General features: G+C 52.6%; 2 protein-coding genes across 5 annotated transcripts in view; one reads left to right on the forward strand and one right to left on the reverse strand.

Annotated features, from left to right (window-relative positions):
* The window catches only part of CEP41 (centrosomal protein 41), a 53,267-nt gene extending 35,512 nt beyond the window's left edge, over window positions 1–17,755 (forward strand). For 3 of the 4 annotated variants that reach the window (XM_036439443.2, XM_036439445.2, XM_045582253.1), the window contains one exon: window positions 401–2,750. In XM_036439443.2, the coding sequence (XP_036295336.1) occupies window positions 401–552 (152 nt within the window). In that variant the 3' untranslated portion in view covers window positions 553–2,750. Of the gene's footprint in view, window positions 1–400; window positions 2,751–16,954; window positions 16,965–17,742 lie in introns of those variants that run through there. The other variant, XR_006741765.1, reaches the window with a different exon arrangement.
* Window positions 10,119–16,657, reverse strand: CPA1 (carboxypeptidase A1). Its single transcript, XM_036439448.1, has 10 exons — window positions 16,523–16,657; window positions 15,805–15,886; window positions 15,189–15,422; window positions 14,881–14,982; window positions 14,264–14,365; window positions 13,959–14,069; window positions 13,190–13,280; window positions 12,520–12,719; window positions 11,953–12,037; window positions 10,119–10,398 (listed from the first exon to the last, which is right to left on the reverse strand). The coding sequence occupies exons 1-10, from the start codon at window positions 16,585–16,587 to the stop codon at window positions 10,211–10,213; spliced, it is 1,260 nt and encodes a 419-aa protein (XP_036295341.1). The 5' UTR covers window positions 16,588–16,657; the 3' UTR covers window positions 10,119–10,210.
* Window positions 17,756–22,657: the final 4,902 nt, after the last annotated feature.

The raw sequence follows: 22,657 nt of genomic DNA on the forward strand, positions 1-22,657 counted from the left end.
GTGTCTCAGGCAGAGTTGAGAGGCCAGGCTCAAGCATCCAGAGTCCTGCTTGAAGTCTTCATTTCCTTCTGTTGCTTCTAAACACACAAACCACTTCAGGCCTTTCCCCTGCACACTGCCTCCTCCTCTCTGCCCTCTAACGCTCCTGCTCACTTCTCTGCCTAGAAGGAAGGTGGGGCAGGCTAGCTTGCCTGGGTTTCCTTTCGTCTCTGCCCTTTTCCCCACCGTTAAGTTGGTTCACAAGATTAACAGCATGTCTTAGCTTTACGTGAATACTGAGTACGACTTCATTAGCTTAAAAGTGGTTGTAGTATAAGACCTCATTGACTTAACAGTGTGCTTGGCAGGTTGTCCCAGGGGCCATTCCTGCAGCCCTCTCCCTGCTTCCTTGCCCCCTCAGGCCGGCTGAGCCAGGCTAACGCCTCGGCCAGAGACTCCAAGGCGCCCAGCTCCCGCGGCAGCAGCCAGGGCCTGTCCTCCGGGGGCCCCGCCGGCCACGCCAGCCCCCGCTCCCAAGGCAGCGGCCACCTGCAAGGCAAGCCCTGGAAGTAAAGACTGTCTGTCCCACTCAAATAAATGTTTTCTCTCCTTGCGGACCCCCGAGCAGTTCCCCAGCCGGTCCTTTTCAGACCAGGACACGTGTGGTCTCCAGCTCCGGAAGGGTTTGTACACGTACCAAGGCAGCGCCAGCTCCTGTCCGCCCCCATCCACACCATATTCACGTCTCTGGAACCGAGTGGGAAGAAAGGGTCTCGTGGGGGTGGGGTAAGGGTGGGGGTGGGGGTTTCGTGTTTGAAATAGGGCCCAGCCTGCCTGGGTGTGTATCCCGTGCTGCTGTGTACATACTTCAGTCACATCTGGGGTGTTCTCCCCCCCCCAGTTCTTCTCCACTTATGTTCTTAGTTCCACGGAGGTTGCCCAGAGAGGCTGTGCTGCCTGAGAAGCTGGCCCTGGGGTGCGGTGACGCTTAGCTCTCAGCCTCCCGGAGCCCCCAGGGGGGCTCGCAGGCTGGACGCTCTCCCCAGCGCGGATACGGGCCCTGCGGTGAGTTTGGAGGCTGGTTCTGCAAGCATCGCTCCATTCTGAGATTCAGCGCAGCAGCTCCTCCTGAAGCCAATGCCTTCACCGGACACGGCCTCCCAGAAACCCCGGCCGTCCAGAGCCCCCGGAGCTGCCCCTCACGGGTGGTCTGTTAGGAATTTCCATCACCCACTTGCCCATCCCACCTTAGACAGCAGCCATGAGGGCCCCTGGTAAACATCAGCTCCGGGGGCTGGGAGGGGGGGCCTGAGGGCACACAGGTGAGGACCCCTCCGCGCCCTTTGTCAGAGCTGACAGCCCCTTAAGCCCTTGCTTAAAATACAGTATTAGTCTAATTGAGTAATTAGTGCAATTTCCTACTTACTTTTCATTCTCGTGGCTGAGCTGTGATTAGGAGGTTGTGATTATAGATTCTGGTTTGGGCCAGAATTTTGAATCAGCATTAATTGAATTGCTAGATGACTGACATTCGTTCCATTTAATTGGGGGAACAAAAGACCTCAGGTAAGGATGAGGAACTCTGAAATCATCAGGAAAAGGAAGAGAGCCTTGTTAATTTTTATGGTCTGTGATCTGTAGCTGTGATAAGGAACTGAGGAATAAATTGTGCTTTTTGTCATGGCAACCAGCTTCTGAAAAGCCAACTGAAAATTGCCTATCCTTAGGTGGTTACCGCTGCTGGGTAAGATTCGCCTTCACGGCACTATTTTCTCGCCATCAGGAAAAAAAAAAAGAAAAAGAAAAAAGGACCACAGTATTTCTAGCCAAGGGGGCTGTGTTTGTAAGAGAAGTAAAGGTAATAAATATCTCATAGATCCATATGGAAAAAGAACTTTCCGATTCAGCCCAGTGCTCTTTCAGTATGTTTATTCCTCTCTCCTTGATTTCCAAAGTATAACATTTTCCAACGCTTTAGAAATCAAACAAACCAGCGACATTGTTCAGATGTCAAGCCATGCCCAGTTTTCCACAAGATTCAAGAATCTTGTATAAAATTCAGCCAACGTACACATAGCTTTAATGAGGAGCCTGTCATGTTTCCCCATAAATTTATTGCCTGAGAACTAGCGCAGCCCTTTTGCTAATGCCAGAACGCTCTGGCTTTTTATTTTCTTTACAACATACATTTTTTTTAATGCAAATTTTTCCACCCTCAGCTTTCCCCTAGCACAGACAAGATTTCCAGCCTTTTTGACACACGCGCATTTTTAAGGAGAAAAAGAAAATGTTTTCTCTGTCACAGAGTTCTGGTTATGCCATTTTAAAGTTGACGAGTCAGGAGTTTAGGTTTCCCTGCTGGATTCAGTTTTGAGGGTCACTGGTAGCCCCCTTCCTTCCCCTTCTGCATCCCCATCACCAAACGACACTCGAGTGTTGGAAACGGCTGTGTGTAGGTGGAAAGTCAGGTTAGCCAAACCCCTCAGAACGGCCGTGCGTTCAGCCGAGCCGTCTGGCAGGCCGTGTGTTTACGTGTTGTTCTCCATAGTGCTTTGCCCTGTTGGTAAGGATTTTAAGTAACGATTCCTAAAGACCTGTTCTGACTCCGCACTCCGGGTGCTAAGTGGCACTCGCGGTTTTTACACGCTCAAGGTATTGCTTTGAATGTTTGACTTTACTCGTTTCCGCGTTAGGTTAACTGACATGTATTATTTAAGTGATCAGCGATACTCTGTGCAATTATGAATGTTGAACATTAAAGTACGTAGTTACTAATTTGTTGTTTGCTGTTACTCTGCTGATATCTGCCAAATTCTCTCTTCCTCTCCGGTGAGGTGATTTGGGGGAGCCCTGTGAGACGGGGGGGATATTTTATACGTAAATCGGGGCCCATTCCAGCGAGGGCGAGGGGCGTCAGCTCAGGCAGGGACTAATTGCCACCTTCACCACATGACAGTCGGGCTTTATTGACAGTGTTTCAGGGGCTGACAAGGTGCCCTCGCCTCGCGACCCCCTAAATGGAAGGTGCTTTATCAGTGCACAGCTACAGCTCCGTCTGCGCGGCGGTGAGGGCCCGAGTCTAAACAGCACGTTCAGTGCTCCGAAGGGCTGTGTATTTAAGAAAGAAAGAAGGGAAGGAAGGGGAGAGGCGAGGGGGCCAGAAGCGGGGCAGGAGGGGAAAGCTGCGTTACTCATTCAAAAACAAAAAGAACAATCTCGGGCTGTAATAACGTCAGATTTAATCTATTGAAAGGTAAAGAATGATTCAAATGACCTTACAGTCATTTTATTTTTTTTTCCCGTGAGTGGAAAGCCAGAACCAGTGCAATCCCTTTTGGACTTGGTGTAAATCAGAACGAAGAGAGAACAAGCAATGTTCATTAGTTGCTGAGGGACTTCTCCTGTGGTGCTATTGAGACCGGGTAAAAATCCTTTAACTTTAGGCTACTCACCAAGAACACGCTACAGAACAAAACCTCCTTTTCTCTAATTCCCTTCTGGAATATAAGGGAAATCAGAGTCCTAGACTAGGAAGAAATATGGAGGTAATTTTTCTTGTTTGGTTTAGGTTTCTGTCGTATTATTTATGAGTTATAGATTCTGTCTTGTGTTATCTGACTTTTTTAAGGGAGATAATTAATTTCTGTCCACCTGGATTTAAATCCATGACTCCCTTCATTGCTCTACTCTGAGGATAACCATTAAAAACCTTTCTTTTTCCCAGTTCCAGAATGTTCTCAGTGTATTTTGTGTGCCTTTGTTTTCTTCACAATTCTTTTCCAAGATGTAACTCCAGAATGCTTTTCTTTTCTTTTTTTCCCAAGAAACATCAGAAACATGGATTCTAATTCATCAGTTTGGTTATGAGAGCGTGATGACATGCTTACATGCAGTTCAATTACTTCTTTGATTAACAAAATATATTTTCCTCATAAAAACAGTAAATAAGACAGGCTGTGCTTGCAAAGTGTTCACAATACAGTCCACTAGCAATTCTTTCCCACAATTGTAGTTATTACTGAAATTGTCTATTGTGGTGTTCTTAAACTGGTACACAGGTCAATTATAGCATAAAATATGTAACGGAAATTTCTCAGCATTGAATTCAGACAGAACAGGATTCAGTGCACGGTTTTATGTGTTTACCAAACTCTGTTGGTCACGCCACCATCCTGATGTTCTCCCTCTCGGAGGCCGTTCTCTTTGTTCCAAACGCAGCCGCAGATTCTTCTCACGTGCGCGCCATCCCCAGGCGCGTGGTGGAACTCGGGGCAAACGGGGGTCATTTGCCAGATGCTGTTACCTGGTGAGCTACATTTTTTTCAATTATTTGGAATTTTATTCTGACCATAAGCCCCGAGAGGGTGAAAATCACCAACTCTATGACAGCAGCCCTTCATCAGGGTGTGTGACCAAGTGAATTGAACCTGTCAAGTCTGAATTCTGGGACGTGAGGCCCATTGTGGGGCGGCTCGGTGCCGGCCCGCCATTCTGGACATCCGGGAAGCGCTTTCTCTTTTATCCCCTTGTGCACGTCCTGCTTTTGTGGGAGAGGCATTCACAGCCCTGAGGTTTTTAGATTACCCTCCGCAGGAGGCCCCGGAGAGCTGTGAGGGCCTCATTATTTCCTGCTGTCTGCAGAATGCCTTCAGCATTCACCAAATTTGGGTCCACTCCATCCCCAGCTGAGAGTGAGTTATGTGTTCTCTCTTATTTCAAATCTTGAAGATGTCCAGACAATCATACCAGCAGACATTCACGGAGAGCTTACTACGCGTTAGGCAGAGCCTTTGTTTTGTGTTTTGACTCATTTAGTTCTCACAGCAGTCCTGCGAGGTAGGCGCTGTCATTTTCAGGTAGGAGACGGAGGGTCGAGTGGAAACGAAGAAACGAGCTGAGTCACTGAGCTAGAAGGTCGGGGGCCAGAACGGTGTCTGCAGAGCAAGTTCCATCAGCAGGGCACAACCATGCTCTCCCTCTGCCTCCGATTTACCAACAAGAATGGGACCTCCCCTGGCCGCCGGCTTCCCCCCTCACAGGGGACTCCGCAGGGAGCTCTCCTCTGCTGAGCCAGAGGCCAGGGAAGTTCAGGACCGGCATCTGCTCTGGGACTCTGTCCCCGCCTTTCCGCCCTCTGTGTCTGGGGACCAAAGACAGGTGTTCCAAGGTTTCTGGGGTTCGTTCTGTTTCTTCGTGAACACCTTCTGAGGTGTCACTTAAGGAATGAGTTACAAACTTTTCATTAGATCGTAGGGGGGGAAATAGGCTGTTTTCCCAAGAGGTCCAACTGTTCAGTCAATAAACCATATTGATATGATTTTTCTCTCCTCTGCGGTGATGTTTCTGATTTAGGCTGAGCCAGAAATGATGTGAACTGGCCCGTGGCCTGAGGCCTGGGCGGGAGGAAGCAGTGGCAACCTTGTGTGCCTCCTGCGTGTTAGCAGGGGTCTCGTTCCCTGCACTCTCCTGAAATGCAGCTGAGCCCTGCTCTGGTTCAGCAGAAGACTTTTAATTTTCTTCTTTTAGTTTAGCAAGAAACACCGGGCAGTCTGTCTCCGGGGTTAAGTGATGCTCGCAGTTGGAGCTCCCAGTTTAATGCAGGCCCTGAGAGCTTTGGGGAGGGTTCCTTGCCCTGTGACGGTTTTTCAGGGTTCACGGGCGCCCTGTGCTTTTTTTTCCTTGGAGCTCTTTCCTGAGAGTAGCATCTGGATCTTAGTGTGTTCACAGGATGGTGTTCTGTCCTCTAAGTCCCGAGAGCAAGAGCCCATCTGCATCTTCAAATCCACCTCGTCCCCCTCAGCCTTGCAAAACAATCGCTGAGATGATGAATGGCCTGCACTGGATGAGGGACCAGTGAGGTCATTTCTGGATTGCATTCAGTGACATTTCAATTTTAACTTCAGGTCAAAGCCAGCAAGCTAGACTGTGTGTGTGTGTGTGTGTGTGTGTGTGTGTGTGTGAGAGAGAGAGGGGGCGGGGGGAGAGAGTTAGTTCAGAGACCACCCGAAGGGTTCTCATGGACCACCAGTGGCTCACAGGCCACATATAAAGGGCTAAGAAAAAAAGTAAAATGAGTTCATTGAAAAAGAAGGATTTGTGAAAAGCTCCGGAGAATAGACATAATCAATTACCATAGTCAGTTCCCCAGAAGCTAGGGGAACAATCTGAGCAGAAGGTGCTCTTGGGAATTTTCCTCTGAGCTACGGCAGAGTGCTTCAGGGATTGGTCCTCCACCAGCGGCAAGAGTAACCCTTTCTCTTCGTAAAAACACTGCTGTTTCCAGCTCTATCTGGAGCGTAAATTTTCCAAAGATAAGACAGTTACATTGTTCTGGGCAATTGATGGTGGAATATGATGCTAGAGTAGAAGAAATGATGAAGTGTAAAAAAGAATCTGGGCTCAAATTTATTATTTATTTGTTGTTAATACTCACTTGAGGATATTTATTTTCCCCATTGATTTTTAGAGAGAGTGGAAGGGATGGAAGGAGGGGGAGAAGAGGGAGAGATTGAACATGCATCCCAAGTATGTGCTTGACCAGGAATCGAACCCATGACTCTTTGGCCCATGGCCCAACACTCTAACCACTGAGCAACACCAGTCAGGACTGGGCTCAAATTTAGATGGCTATTTAGATGTTTGATGTTAATACTAGATAACTTTGCCCATGGGTTATATGGTGTGTTTGAAACAATACCCCCTTAAGCCCCCCATTATTAAAATTCACTGCAAGAAAGTTAGAAAAGTATAAAGAGGAAAACCACCACCACCACCCATTTAAAATATATAATTCAGTGTTACGGTAAGTTTACAGAGTTGTGCAATCATACATAGTCCTGTTTTAGAACATTCCCATCGTATGGCCGGCCTCTTTCACTTAGGATGCTGTGGCCTAGACCTCAGTGGCTTCACAGTACTCTGTGTGTCACATTAGTATCAATACTGGTATCTACTTAGGATCTTTGCCTTTTTATTTATAAATTTTTATTATTGCAACCGTGTAATTACATATATTTGAAATTATCTGAATGTTTTAATAAAATAAATTATTCCAAGTGGACTTTCAGGGTCAAAAGGATGATACGTTGAAAACTTTTACCCACATGGCCAAGTTGCCCTCCAGGAAGGGGTGTAAATTTATCCTCCCGCCAAAAGGGGAAGACAGTCTTATTTCTTCATACCCTTGTTGGTCTTGTTATTCTTTGTCAATCATGGGAGAAAATGGTATATTTGTTTTTCTTTATTCACCAAAAGATTACTCAAGAGGATCAGTATCTATCATACATTTATTGGCTTTTTGTGTTTCTTCTTTTGGGAATTGCCTATTTTTCTTTTGAAATATTAGTCCATTTTTTTTTTTAACTCCTTTTACTTATAAGAGCTCCTTTCCCCTCAAGGTTATTTATGCTTTTTCATATCTGGTAAAATACTTTCTAAAATTATTTCTTCTTTAAGCCCTTGTGCTTTTATTTATAAAATAAAAAATTTCACCAATAGATTTTTTAAAATATGTATCTGCAAACAAAATGTAATGCTCTTTCTACATTGAAAATATGAAAGAAAAGTATTAATGACTTCTATGTCTCCATTTAACGAACATTTATTAAGAACCTACTCTGTGCCATGCACTTGGCCAACAAGTAAGGATTAAGTATTAACAAGAGCAATGCAATCCCTGCCCTCATGGAATTTTCATTCTAGTGCTTCATTCTTTGTCTTTTCCATTTCCTTGACTCTTCCTTGTTCAGAGCTTTACTTTCTAAACTACACCTTGGGGAATTCAAAATAACTTGCAAGCCTAAACTAGACAGATTATAAAATTCATGAGTTTGTTAGAAAAAGTGGAGAACATTCATTCCACAAATATATATTGGACATCTGTATATCAAGTACTATTGATGGTTTTGGAAATTGAATGTCAAGTGTTTCCTACTATCAGGAAGCACAGTGTGTGAGTAAGTGTGTGTGTGTGTGTGTGTGTGTGTGTGTGTGTGTGTGTTTAATACAATTTTTTTTAATTTCACAGAGGAAAAGAGAGGGAGAGAGAGATAGAAACATCAATAATGAGGGAGAATCATTGATCAGCTGCCTTCTGCATGCCCCCTATTTGGGATCTAGCACACAACCTGACCAGGAATTGAACCATGACCTCCTGGTTCATAGGTTGACACTCAACCACTGAACCACACCAGCCAGGCAGGGAGCACAGTTTTAAATTAAACAATTTGACCCTTTGAAATCTAAGTAACTCAGTTTTATAAAATGACATTTTCTTACTGTCAATATTTATTCACTTATTAGTCTTTATTAAACAAAAAAATTAGATCAGCTTTTTACTTGCACAAATAGAACCATTAAAATGGGGTTCAGCCGAAACCGGTTTGACTCAGTGGTAGAGCGTTGGTCTGCGGACTGAAAGGTCCCAGGTTCAATTCCGGACAAGGGCATGTACATTAGTTGCGGGCACATCCCCGGTAGGGGGTGTGCAAAAGGCAGCTGGTCGATGTTTCTCTCTCATCGACCTTTCTAGCTCTCTAGCTCTCTCCCTTCCTCTCTGTAAAAAATCAATAAAATATATATATATATATATTTTTAAAGTGGGATTCAGCTTATCTTCATAGATTGAAGGGAACTGTTTGCCAAAAGGTAACTTGAAGGAAGTGCTTAAAATCTTTAGGTCATGTTTCCGTAAAGGCAGAAACACTATTTTACCTTGCCTCCCATGAGTTTACTTATATTGTATGTATAGTGTGTTTTATTCTTTTCATTTTTTAGTTTGTTTGGCAGGAAAAAAAAAAAAGAAAAAAAAACATATTAAAAAAACAACTTCAAGGTGAAAATTCCCCAAGGGTCCCTTAAAAACAGGCACTTTACCTTTAGGCCATTTTATGTGGGGAAAGACAGAGCTGCATGCAATGTGACATCCCAACCCGGCTGATACAGAAGAGGCTGCCATCCCCACCCCCTGCCCCACTGTTTGGGGAGCTACCAACCCATCCCACCCACTTCCCAGTGACTTCTGCAGGCATCATCTTAGTTGAACAGAAACTAGGGCCACTTGAAAGCACCGGCTTCCGTTGGGATGTTGGAGTAACCCCCTGCTCTACAGTCACATCTTAAGAGATTTGGAGAAAACAATGTAGATTCTTGCTTTGAAAAAAGGATTGAGATATCCCATATATTGATGTGCTAGCCACTCAGGGTCTATCACCACCATCAGAATCTGCAAGGCGAACGAGGGAAGGTGAGTTCTAGGTTCTGGGAGGGTACGAAGAGGAGAGAGCCTTATGTCTGAGAAAGTTAATGAATGTTCAGGAGTGGTGGTGGGTGGGACCAAAAGATTCTGGAAAGGACGTACAAATGTAAAGGAAACTACTTCCGTCCCTCAAGGCAGTCTTCGTGATGAACCACAATAAAATGTCCTGGGCCTGGCTGGCGTGGCTCAGTGGTTGGGCATCCACCACAAACCAGGAGGTCACAGACATTCCCGGGGAAGAGCACATGCCCAGGTGGTGGGCTCGATCCCCAGTGTGGGACGTGCAGGAGCAGCCGGTCAACTATTCTCTCTCATCATTGCTATTTCCATCTCTTTCTTCCTCTCTGGAATCAATAAAAAATATTTTTTTAAGATGTCCTGGGATTGGTGCTCTTCAGCTTCAGAAAATGATTCTTTTTAACCTCATCGCTCTCTTCCGATGTCATTCGGGAGTGGGAGGCCATAGTTGCTTTACAGATATTTGCTTTGCCTGGCTGCGACATCTATGCGGGGCCGCAATGACCGCCCGGTTATTCTGTTTCATACTAAAACGTGCCGCTGTTGCAGATGAATGGGCCCAACCAGCGAGGCTATTGTAGGAGCGGAATTCCTCGCCACTGCAGGGTGCCAGGCATTTGGTTAGCAGCTGTGACTGCAGCCTGCTACTAAGGTATGGACAAATCACCCCACTGGAGCTGAGCTCAGGGTGGTCTCATTAAAACAGATGCCACTCGGATACAAATTCGCAGGCCCTTGGAATGCGAGGGGGGGAGCGGGGGAGACTTCGGGGTCATCTAGCCCAACCACCCACACATTTGCAGCGAGGCCTGCAGGAACTAAATCACTCCCGCCCCAGCTTGAAAGAGCAGACGCGCCACATGTGTTCCCACATGCACATCCCGAGATCCTGTTCCATGTACACTGGAGCTTTATTTGGTTGCCGGGAGGCTAGAGGGGAGAGCGCGCGGGGCCAGCTCAGTAGAGGTGCGTCCGAGTGTAGTTCATGATGGTCTGGAGCCCCAGCCAGGTCTCCTGGGCCGTGGGCACGATCTGGGAGGCCGGCAGCAGGAAGCCGTAGCGCCCGGTGTCGCGGAGCTCAAAGGTGAAGGAGTACTTGATGCCCTGGTTGTAGGCCCAGTCGATGGAACTTCCACTGGCTACGTCTGGGCAGGAACAGGCACGGGAGAGCAAAGGTCAGTCACTTGGAAATAGTTCATGGGCCAGGCCGATGGTCCGAAGGCCCGGGGCCCCTGCAGTGTTGGTGGGGTCACCATCTCCTCGGTGCCTGCTGTTGACCAAGCAGCCTGGCTTCCTCCCAAGTAGCTCCCCAGAAGGCTCTCAGCCCAAGAGGCCCCCAGAGGGGGACCAGCAAGGGTTCTCCTCGCCCTGGGGATTCGGGAACGTTCCTGCCATTGCAAAAGCTCCCACTGAAAACCGCCTCCGCCCTCCAGGAGCCATTTTGGTCAAGCCTCCAGGTGCTCCAGCTCCCCACTCGGGTCACCAGGATTTGTCCCCTGGGGCCGTGGCCTGCAGGGCAGACTGCAAGGGCCAGAGTCAAAGCAAACATTCCTTGTCTGCCTTTTCAGGAGAAACTGGGCCCAGATTTGCCGTGACCAAGCAGCTAGGAAGCTGCTTTCAAATGGGGGGGGGGGGGGGGGGAGCAGGAAGGCGGCTGCATATCAGAATTTAACTTGACGGCCTTGAAGAAAGCAAAGGCCTTAGACTTGGTGTTGACTCAGTCGCCAAAGAAGGCCTGGAGTCCAAAAGCAAGGCCAGCGCTGGGGAAGATGGTGACCCACCAGAACCTGGGCCAAGGGCAGGAAGGATGTGAGACTGAGATGTGCACGCCCCCCACCTCCATCCCTGTGCCCCGCTTTTCAGTGCCCCTGCCTCCGGTCAGCTGGTGCGTTCCCTCAGCGCCCCACGGATCTGCCTGCACCCCGCCTGCCTCCACAACTTTGTGTTCTCACTCGACTGCAGCCTTGAGGGTCTCTGTGCTAGTACCACAGGGTAGGGCTTTTGTTCTAGAAAGTTCCTTCGTCTGGAAGCTCTTCCTCAGGTAGATAGCCTCTTGGCTTCCTCCCGTATTTCCTTCACCACTTGTCCAAATGTCACTCTCTCACTGAGGCCTTCCCTTACCCACCCACTCCCACCCCCAGGATTCCTTGGTCCCCTCGCCCTATTCTGGTTTTCCTTTTACTCTCTAACATACTGCACCATTTACACTTGGTCCTTGTCAGTCTCCCTGGCTAGAATGTAAGGCTCTGTGTGTGTGTGTGTGTGTTTTCAATCTGTGCTTATTTAATTCCCAAGCAGGTAAAACAAGGCCTCGTGGACAGTAGGTGCTCAACAAATACTTGTTGTGTAGCCGTGTTTCTACCGCAGTCACCGCCTACGTAAGCTGGGGAAAGAGGAGATGTGTTCTCTGATGGAAGGGCATTGCAGGGATGTTTTGAAGTTGAATTTCTGGGTGACCTATGAATGCCAGCAGAACTCTCCACCGTCACTCTCCATGAAGCTGGACTTAACCCCAAGACAAGGGACAAGAGTTCTCAGAGGAGCGGACATGTTTGTGTGAAGGTGTTGAAGAAGGCAGAGGAGGGGCGGCACTGCCCGGGGAGCCTGCAGGTGTCAGCGGGGTCAGGAGCCGTTCTCCTTGCCCATGCCCCCAGATCTGGGCACCTGGGGCCACACACAGAGACCATGCACCCACTTACAGATTGCTTTGAAGATGCTGCCGTACTTGTACTTGGTCCCATACAGAGAGGCCAGGGCCGTCACGGCAGACTTGGCCAGCCCTTCCTGGAGAAAATGCCAAACAAAACCTGTCATGGCCAGCAACACCAAGGCCCAGGGCAGCCCAGAAACACGCACCCCACAGAAGCAGATCCCCAGCAGAGAACACAGGGCCTGCTAGGACATGCAAGTCCAGCTCCGGAGCTGGGATCCTCTGACCCTGCAGGGTGTCTGGCTGGCACTTTATGGCCCTTTGGTCACACTGTAGCTCCAAGAGTGAACTTGAGGTACAAGCTCAAAGTCTAGCCCCTCCTCTCAGCCTGCCACGTGACCAAAGTGATTCAACCACTCGATGCCTCAGTTTCCCCGACGAAAAGTAAGGCAGGTGTGTCTTGCCAGTCTCCCCAAACCCTCAGGGGCCCAGGGAGGAGCAGGATGTCAGGCATGGGTAAGCCCTCGTGCCTTAAGCAGATCTGACGGATGAACCCCTGGGCCTGCCACCCAAAGCTGCCTTTGGGATCGAAGGGCAAGCGGGGGAGCGCACGTACCAGCTCAGCGTCGTCCGCGGCGGGGTCCTTTGTGTAGCCATAGGGATAGAGGAGGAGCTGGGAGTAGCTGTGGATGGAGATGTAGGCCTTGAAGTTCCCATGGCTCTTCACAAAGTCCACGATGGACTTGACCTCGGATTCGGAATTGGCAAACTTGCCGTGGTAAGTCTCAGTGCAGGGGTTGCTGCTGGCTCCGGTCTCTGAGGAGGGGAGAGGGGGCAGTTGGCATTCCTTACAGCGGAGCCAAGTGTCCCTGCGTGGAGTGGGGAGTGAGGTGGATGCAGGACGAAGGAAAAGGCCAGAGGCCTTCTATAACCTGGGGGCCACCTCTCCAGGCCGCGGGCAGAGATGAAGGGCCCGCCCAGGAGGGGAGAAGGGCTCTCAAGCCAGACCCATTGCTGCAGTGAAGTGGCCACAGAGGGACGGCCTGAAGGCCCCCAGGAGGTTTCAGATCTCAGTTCCATTGAGAGGAACAAGCAAGCCTCAGAGTGCCACCTCCCTCCCTGAGCCTCACAGAGGGGCTGACCTCCCCCCCGCCCCCCCCCCCCCGCAACCCTCACCCCAAGCCCTTGCTGCTGGGGCAGGACAGGGAGGGGGGACAATAGGACAGAAGTGTAAGAAGGCATTCCCAGTTGTCCCATCCCTGCTCCCAGATCACACTGGGCCTTACTCCCAAAGCCAGCATCCCAGTTCCGGTTGGGGTCCACCCCGACACAGGAGGAGCCTGCCGTGAGGGAGCGAGTCTTGCGCCACAAGCGGTTCTGAGGAAGGAATCAGACACTGGTCTGTCGCCATCACCACGCTAGCCTGGGCTCAGCACCGCCGGGAGCAGCGTGGGCTGGAGCGGCCTCAGTCAACGCAAAGCACCCTGATCCGGAGCTTGGGTGTGGACAAGGCGTGGGATCAGAAACCACTCTCAACTGGTTGTCAGGGGGAAGATGTATACTAGTAGAGGGGGCTCTTGGTTGAAGGAGGAGACAGTGGGTGGCATACGGGCAGAAGTTTCTTCTGCTGGAAATGGAAAGGCATGAGGTGCCCACCCCATTCACATTTTGATTGGTAGCATGCTGCGCCTGCCATAACCATGAAATAAAACCAGGAGGTAAGGTCTGGGGCAGTGGGTCTCCGCTGGGGACAATTTTGCACACCACCCCCCCCCCCCACAACTGGACATTTTGGCAATGTTTGAAGGTGTTTTGGTGATCTCAACTAGGGAGTTGCTCCCGGCATCTCATGAGTACTCATCAGGATTGCCAAACACTCAGCATGCCCAAAATGTCAAGGATGCCGAGACTGAGAACCCTGATCTGGGAGGGGGGGGGGGGGGCGTCTGTTTGCCCTTCCCTTGACTTCTGGAGGTTGAGAAGAGGGGTGAGTAACTTAGTCTCAGGACCCAGAGGCCCACCCTGCTTTCCCCAAGAACAGGAGATGGCATATACCTTCTTGTGGGTGAAGACAAAACCATCAGGATTGGTGACAATCTCTAGGAAGATGTCCATGCTGTCAAGAATGGCGGTCAAGCCCGGGTCGTTGCCGTAGTCCTGTGTGATCTGGTGAGGGTGGGAAGGCAGAGAGGTGGAGTGGGGGCCAGGTCAGGCGTCTGCCATGCTAGACCAGTAGACACCTGCCCGCAGCCCCCCTCTGAGGTCACGGTTTCCGGGTGGGAAGGGGAGGCCAGTATTTCTATGGGCCTCGGACACCAGCGCTCCGCTGGGCCAGAGCCCCCTCAGCGCCCCAGGCTTACCTTCTTTGCAAACCAGATCCCGCTGGCCTGAGTGACCCACTCCCGGGAGTGGATGCCCGTGTCGATCCAGATGGCGGGGCGGTTGTTTCCCCCGGTGCTGAACTACGGAGAAGAGCAGAGTGGTGGTCCGGCTGGGCCTGGTCTGCCCCCGGGGCCAGAGGCCAGCTGCTCTCTGGGTATCACAGGCTGAGACTCTGTTTGTGGGGCTATCACTGGGGGGGGGGGGGGGGGGGGGGGGGGGGGGGGGGGGGGAGGTGTGTGGCCTGGACAGAGACCCCCACAAAACTTGGCCTCATGCCCTTAGCCCAAGCTTCCAGACCCCCCACCCTGTTCCTCTCCACTGGAGATCACAGAACATTTGGCCGGGGTCACCCCGACTCCAGGATACTTTCCACAGCGGGACGCTTGATTGGAAACACGCAGGTCACTTAAACGTTAAAACTGTGCGTACAGATGCGCGCACACCTAGGCCAGCATGGAAACTCAGACCTTCCCACTGTGGGCACCGGGAGTCGGTAAGCACTGTGTTCCCCGTGACCACAGGCTCCCCCTGCACACGGATGTGGGGGCCCATTCTTGCGAGTGTGCCGCGCACAGCCCCAGCAGGAGCTCGTTACCTTCAGCACGTAGATGGGACGGGCTTCGTAGGTTTTGCCGATCTCGAGCTTGCTGACAAGCCCCGGGTGCTCAGCCACCAGCATGTCCATGAAGCCATAGATCTGAGCCGGGACAGGAGGGAGGGCCGGCTTTAATGGCCTCCAGGCACCCGGACGCCTCCCTTCACCGCTCCATTAGCCGCCCAGCTGGGAGCCCCACAGTGTGGAGCCCGGGCCACGTGAAGACAGGGCGGGTGCCACGCACACCCAGGCTCTGCCAGCCTGGCCGAGAGCTCGGTGCCTGTGGGCGCGGCCGAGAGGCCCCTCACCTCGTCCAGGTTGTGGTAGACGTTGTAGTTAAAGGTGTCGGTGGAGGCGGCCCGGGTCTTGAAGGCGGTCATCTGCTCCTCCTCCTCGTCCAGCAGCGTCTGCACGTCGTCGATCATGATCGTGTACTTGATGCCGTGGGCCTCCAGGAAGACCTTGACGGCCTGGAGGCTGGGGAAGGGCACTCGGAGGTCGATGGGGGAGCCAGGCTGGCCGGGGCCCCGCCAGAAGTCCAGCTGGAAGGACGAGAACCGGCACTGTCACGGTGGGCTGGGGAAGGGCGTTGGTGGCAGGATTTCCCATACAATTGGGGTGCTAGGGACAGAGGATGAAGGGAACCCCTGGACACGGGACAAAGTCCAGTATGATCAGAGAAATGGCCACGAAAGCAGAGTGGGGTGAGGACTTGGAGACAATACCGGGGAAGAGGGACTAGAATAGGGATCCCTCTTTGCTCAGGTGATCAAAAGCACTAAGATCCAGTAACCAGGGGTCTAATCACTTCCTAACAAGGATCAGTCCACGGCTCTTTCTAGAAGCTTGGGGGAGAGAGCCTGGGCTCCAGGGGTCGGTGAGGGCCGAGGGCGGCCCAGGTGGAAGGCTCTGCTGTCCTCTGACCTGCAGATGCTCCAGCTCCTCCAGCTCCACCACCTTCTGCACCTGGGCTTCATTGGCCGCAGAGATTCGGAGCACCTGGTGCCTGGGCAGACAGAAGGGGAGGCTGAAGGTCTGTGAAGCCCCTCCGGCCGTGCACAGCCCCCGGTGGGAGGGGGCAGCAGGTGCCGGGAAACCCAGGCTGGGCCTCAGTCCTCTGCACTGCGCAGGGGGAAGCACAAGGTGTCTAAGCCAGTGGTGGGCAAACTCATTGGCCAACAGAGCCAAATACCCACGACTGAAATTTCTTTCAAGAGCCAAATTTTTTAAACTTCTTCTAATGCCACTTCTTCAAAATAGACTCGCCCAGGCCATGGTGTTTTGTGGAAGAGCCACACTCAAGGGGCCAAAGAACCGCATGTGGCTCGTGAGCCGCACTTTGCCTACCACTGGTCTAGCAATAGACAGCCTGGGCTCCTGCGAACCTTTGGGACACTGCTGATGTCCCCAATCCCCGTGTAGAGTCTCTGTCTCTCTCCAAAGCCAGCCAAGCCTCCTCCTGCCTCTTCTCCGGGAAATAAATTCCTCCTCAGAGCACAGGTATCCAGGGCTCAGGGGGGCTTAACAGTCGGGCCCTTTCTCAGCCCTGGTCCCTGGTCGGCCTGCCTCCCAGAATGTGTCTGTCTGTCCATGTCCTCCAGATGGTGGTTGGAGGCCGAGTCCTCCCTGTCTCCCCTCTTACCCCACAAAGTCATCTTTGCCAAGGACAGCCCCCAGCAGGAGACTCAAAACCAGCAGCCCCTGCATGCTGAAGCCAGTTGGGAAGGTCAACTGAAATAGAGAGAAGATCCTGGGGCCTTTTAAACCCTCAGGTTTACTCCCTGTGCCCCAGAGCTGGCCCACCCCTGCACCTGGTGCTGTCCCACGGGGAGGGAGAGGTTGGCGTTCCGGGCTCCGATACCTTCCTGATAAAGTGGCAGGGAACAGGGCAGCTGGAGAGATAAGCTGGGGCTCAGTCCCTTGACCATGAAGGGCCTGAAGGTCACTGGGGTAAGGCCCCCCATCTGGAACCCAGCTCGCCCACAGCCCACGGCACTGCAGCCCCCCAGCCCAGGTACCCCCCGCTGGCCTGGGCAGCGGAGAAGGAGCCAGGACTTTGGAGGAGCCACACCAGCTGGGGCCTCGTGTGACGTGTCCCCTGAGGCCAGCTAGTTTGTTCTTGTGACTGAGCAAGGGGACCCTGTACCCCACCCCGTTGCCGTACCTGATGCTCCTCATCACGTTGGCTTTGTCCAGGGCTCTCCCTACCCTGGGCATGGCACACCCCCTCTGGGGTACAGTCCCTTGAAGGGCACTTCCCAGCCCCACTCCTCTCAGCCTCGGGGGCCTGTGGGAGTCGGGCCACAGCTGGGGCAGGAGCCCTATTTTTGCCAGAGTCTCCCCCCGTCGCCCTCACCACAGGGCGGTGGGAACAGGACGGCTGGATGGGAACTGTAAACAGATGTCATCGGAGCGGACAGTGCGGTGCTGGGAGCCAGGGCCAGGCGGTTGGGACTGCACCGTGCCCGGGAGGCACTAGATCTCACAAAGGGGAACTCGCTCTGGCTCTGGACGCTGATCTCATCGCAGAGACACGTGAGGAAAATCCGCCCTGATCCGCATGCCTCACACACATACACACACACACACACACACACACACACACACACTCACAGTTCCCGCACCATCTGGGGGCCCTGCTCGGTGTCAGAGCCTCCACGGTTGCCCGTCCTGGTTCCCATGTGCTCGCTCTGCTCCTCTGTCGCACCCCTGCCTGCCGACCCTCCTGTGTGAGGCAGAGTGACCCATTCTGGTACCCCACGGCCCCCTCCTGCACCCGGACCATGGAACACTCACCCACCCTCCTCAGGGGCCGTGCCTCCTGAGGACTGTTCCGCGCCGCAGCCTCGGGGCCTGGGCAAGGCCCGCTTCCTCCTGAAGCTTCCTCCGGCTCCTTTCTCCCGCACTCACCTGCCCCTTCTCTGAAGTCGCATCCCTTTGTCCGGTCCTCCTTCTGGCCCAGGCACTGTGCTCCACGGTGGGATGGTGCCCAGCCGGGAAGACAAATAACCAATCTCAGGTCCTCCAAGAAGCTGCCATCAGCACAAGACTAGGCAGGCCAGAGATTCATGGGGAGAAATGCCACGAAGGATAACAAAGGTGGGGTCAGAAGGCAGGAGAACCTTCATCAGATGTGGGTCTGACACCCGGGAACGGAGGGGGAAGGATGAGACCATGAGAGCCAGGCTGTTGTGTGACCTGTGAGGCAACACTGTCATCCGCGAGTCCTGCATTCCCTCAGGAAGGCCGGCCCTAGTGCCCGAGCTACACTGTCACCAGCTGGGAACAGCCATGGTGGGAAGCATGCCCGCGTCTCCTCACGGTGGTCAGGCAGACGTGTACCCTGCTGACTGGTTTCTGATCTAGAGAGCTCACGGGTCTGATGGGAAAGTGGCCAACTAACATGCTGGTAAGACAGGTCTGACAAGAAGCTGTTGCCAAAACAGAATCAAACACAAAAGAGACTTTTGGGAGATGCTCCCCTCGCTGCGGGAGACCGGGGCGGGGGGGGGGGGGGGGGGGGGGAGGAGGGGGTCCTCTGGGATGTGGCATGAGAAGCACCAGGAGGGCTTTGGACTCAGCACTACAGGTCCTCACAGGAGGGTCCCGGGGAGACTTTACCAAGAAGGGGACATTCCATCTGCGTCTTCGCGACAGGATTTTGCCGGGAAGAGAAAGGGTGCTTATCACACGAACTCACACTGACTCCTCCTTCGTTGCTGCTGGAGTGTGGTTCCTATCTCCCAGGCAGACTCTACGTGTGCTCGGATGAGGACCTGTCTCACCTGGTCCTCATGCTCTCATCCCAGTGCCCGGCAGTCTTCCCAAACTTCCCAATCTGCCCCCACCAGGAAAGGCGGCTTGTGGAAGCCTTCTTGGGTCTGCATTGTTTAAAAAATATATTTTTTTCTATGTCTACATCTATAGCTGCCCTATAATTCTGACTCTGTTTGATGTACACATGTTTTGGGTGTTGGCTAATGCTCAGGCCTTTTCCGGAAAAGACAAGCCCAAGGGGAAAGGGGGGGGGGGGGGCGAAAAGGGCACAGCCTCCAGCAAGAGGGCCTCTTGCAGCCTCCCGCCAGCCTTCTGAGGTATCCAAGAGCCATAGAATCTGTTTTCCTGCAAAGTTGGGGAAGATTAACACGATGCTGTAAGCAAATTAGGTCCTGCACTCGCCGGAAGCTGAGGAACAGGGTCCCAGGTGGGGTGGAGACCAGCCTAACGCCCCAAGTGTTTGCAAAGCACCTCAGGAAGCTGAACATGGCCTCTTGGTGAAGACCGGTTTGCTAGAATGGGAGCTGGGGCGGAGGGCCACAGCTCTGCCTTTCCATTCCATGGGCTCGTCGTCTCACCTGGGTCCAAAGCAAGGCGGGGATGGAGGCTGAAAGCTGGGGGAATAGGCAGAGAACCAAGACCTCTGAGCACGAGACAGAAACCACCAGGCTGGCATCTAGATTCCAGGACAGGTGGCCAGGCAAGTGCCTGAATGCAAACAGACAAAGGCCTGATGGAGGCCGGCGGACTGGTGTTCACAGGGCCCCTCCCTGCTTCCTGGCTGAACAAACCCAGATTGTGTGCAGCCATCACCCCTCAGGGAAGTCACCCCATTGCCAGCTCAGGGACTGAGCCTAAGAGCAGGCAAGTGATTGGTTTAGGAATGGGCATGTGACCCAGTGTTGCCAGTGAGATGTGGGGGGAGGCCAGCAAAGAAGTTTCTAGAAATCACTTCCTCCCTTTCTGTGCATATTGTCCTTTTTTACTAATTGGGGTTTCTGTTGTTTTGGGGAAAAAGCACTCCTGCCCTCGCGGGTTTAGCTCAGTGGAGAGAGTGTGAGTCCGCCTCCAGACTAAAAGGTCCTGGGTTCAATTCCGGTCAAGGGCACGTACCTTGGTTGCAGGCTCCTCCCTGGCCCAGGCCTTGGTGGGGGCTCGTGCAGGAGGCAAGCAATCGATATGTGTAATGTTTCTCTTGTCTTGCCCTCTCTCTTCCACTCTCCCTAAAAAAATCAATGGAAAAAATATCCTTGGGTGAGGATATAATTAATTAATTTATTAAAATGAAAAGCATTCCAAATGATGTACTTATTACGCTTTTAAGGGCTTGTACTGTCAGAAGACAATACAATTTTCAGCCTAGGGAACCCTTTATGCGACATGGGAAAGGGCAGACACAGTCCCTCACCCTCCCAGCAAAACGCCTCTGTCCATGCACCAACTGGACAAGCACCCAGGACAGGCTTTTGGCCAGAGAAAGCCCAAACGTGGTAAGCAGAGGCCCCAAGACACTGCTCAGAGACCCTCAAACCAAAACCTGGGGGACAGGCTGCGGAAGAGGCAGAAGAACCAGCTCCCGGGGCCACATGAGGGAGATCCTCGCAGAGCGCACAGATGGGTGGTGAGAATGGCTGGACCCCATAAAGGGGAGACTTCAGCTGTCTTCCCATGGCCAGCGTGTTTAAGGTTGCATGTGGCATGTTTGTGTGTATGGGAAGAGAAGTCGATGAGAGTTTAGGGCCGCCAGGAGGTGGATTGTCCTAGACCCGCCACTCTCCCCCTGCAGCATCCTCCTCCTCCTCCTGGTACCAGCCCCTCCACTTCCCTTACTCGGAGGCCGTGTGGTTCAGGACCGGCCCCCCCGTCACCCACCCCAGCTCTAGGAATGAGCCAACAAATTCCTTTCTTTCTCAAGCATTTCCAAGTTGGTTTTCTGTCCCCTATGACTGAAAAAATGCGCAGCAACACAAAGATAGTCTCCAGCTTCCGCAGGGAGGAAAGGGAAGGGGATGCCTTCTAAAGGAGATTGCCACACAACCCCGCTCTGATTTCGAGCAGGGCCCTGCACACGAACCCTGGGCCTCCGTTCCTCGGCGATGGAGGGAGCAGGCGGGCATCAGGACCTCCGTGGTGCTTTCCAGCGGTGACACTGGTGCTAGGGCATTTGTGTTTTGGATCACAGCTGCGGGGACCGCTCAGGGCCGGGCAGAGCAGCCTCCCAGGCGTGTGTGGAGACCGGGATGGGGCCTCAGGGGCCCTGCGGCCGACGTGGAGGATCAGTGCTCCCAAGGCAGTGCCGCCAAGAGGGGCCCCCCATCCTGCCGAGCCTCAGTGGGGGGTCTGGAGCTTGGGGTGCCTGGCAGGCTGGGAGGAGGAGGTTCCGAGGGGGTCCTCTGAGTTGTGCTTTCATAACTGATGGCCCAGAGCCTATGGCTGGTTATCTTTGAAGCCGCAGGACTGTCGTTTAAAGTGGCCAGTGGTGCTTGTCGCCAGAGGGCCCAGAAGGTCTCTCTCTGGAGGAAGAGTCACCTGAAGACAGAGGTACTCCAGGGGGTCTTTGGGGGACATCAAGTCGCAGCCCAAATCCCAGAACAGAGATCTGGAAGAGAGGAACTCAGCAGGAGTGGCCACGGAGGAAAAGGGGAGATGAGTTTGGGAGGTTTGCTTCTCACTTCGCCTGAGAGAGATAGAGAGAGTGGGGAGGGGCGTTCCTGGACTTGGGGGGACAGAGTGGGCTGCCCCTGGGATCAGGGAGCAGGCCGGGGGTCCAGGGAAGAGAGCGCCGTAAAGAGGGCGTGCCTCACCAGAGGACAGGACCCAACTCTGGCGCCAGCATGCAGGACCAGGGTTTTATTTTCGCCACCGCCTTTCCCTCTGAGTTCCCAAGGACAACTCTGAGAAAATGTTACCCTGTGGTCTCAGCTGTGCTTTGGGGAGTTGGGGGAGGTGAGCTGAGAGGCAGGAGGGCGGACGGAGAGCCACAGAGCTTAGCGGAGCTAGTTAGGGGAGAGCAGGAGGCCAACTCCAGACCTCAGGAGCGGCAGGGGGAGGCCAGACAAGCCAAAAACTGGATCTGCAAGCATGTCCTCGCCCCCAGGGATTGTCCCAAGTCCTCAGGGAAGGAGAACCTCCAAAAGCTGCTCTTCTGGACACCACCCCCTCCCAAAAAGACAATTATTTGTGCACGCACACACACATGCACATGCACACACATATATATGCATATGCACACATGAGCACACACACACACACACGCATGCACGCACACGCACATGCATGCACACTCACACTCGGTTGTGGTGTGGCCTCACCAGTCTGGGGAGCACTGACAGGCCCATTGGGGGGATTCTCTCTCAGCTCACAGTAAATGACTGCCTGGGCTTCCTTAGGTTTCTACAAAACATATATTTTTTAAAATAAAGAAGCTTTTTTAAATTAAACATTTTTGGTAAAGTCATTTTCTCTCCGGCTTTGTCTGGGGCCGGCAGAGGGGAGACAGACAGGCGGGGCGCCCCTCGCGGGCCTCCCGGAGCCCGCACACAGGCCCCTTCACATTCCAGCCGGCCGCCGTTTGTTTTTCTAAGGAGGCAGTAACCGCAGCACATTCACGGCGGCTCTTTATGGCTTTCCATATGTATAATCGCTCTTTCTCTCTCCGGTTTTTCCAGTGTTTTTTTTTTCCTTTAAGTAAATGCTCATAAATTTCACTGGCGAAAAGGATGAAAAAACATACCTAAAAGGAGCGGTTTGTTAGCGGGGGGGGGGGGGGGGGACACAGAGCTGGATGCAGAGAAACGGCACTCCTGTTCTGCATTATATACCTCAGAAATAAATTTTTTTTGAAAGTTAAGGTATTTGTGAAAAAGAGATTATTCTGCAATATCTCTACAACTGGTGTGTCTGAGCCTCGAGCTTTCCTTCGATCGATTTCCCCACCAGCCCTGGCCTCCCCCGGCCCCAAACTGGGAGGCAGCCCTGCCTGGGTCCACGCGGGACCATG

Source organism: Pipistrellus kuhlii, unplaced genomic scaffold, assembly GCF_014108245.1.
Source record: "Pipistrellus kuhlii isolate mPipKuh1 unplaced genomic scaffold, mPipKuh1.p scaffold_m20_p_153, whole genome shotgun sequence".
Classification (NCBI taxonomy): domain Eukaryota; kingdom Metazoa; phylum Chordata; class Mammalia; order Chiroptera; family Vespertilionidae; genus Pipistrellus; species Pipistrellus kuhlii.

Bases quoted from the DNA above. Each gene is read 5' to 3' on its own strand.
- CPA1 (XM_036439448.1), bottom strand. From the start codon at position 16,587: ATGCAGGGGCTGCTGGTTTTGAGTCTCCTGCTGGGGGCTGTCCTTGGC. The intron at 15,423-15,804 runs GTCAGAGGACAG...TCGTCCTTCCAG, and splicing joins AGGAGCTGGAGCATCTGCAG to CTGGACTTCTGGCGGGGCCC. The intron at 13,281-13,958 runs GTATATGCCATC...TTCCTTCCTCAG, and splicing joins TTGTCTTCACCCACAAGAAG to AACCGCTTGTGGCGCAAGAC.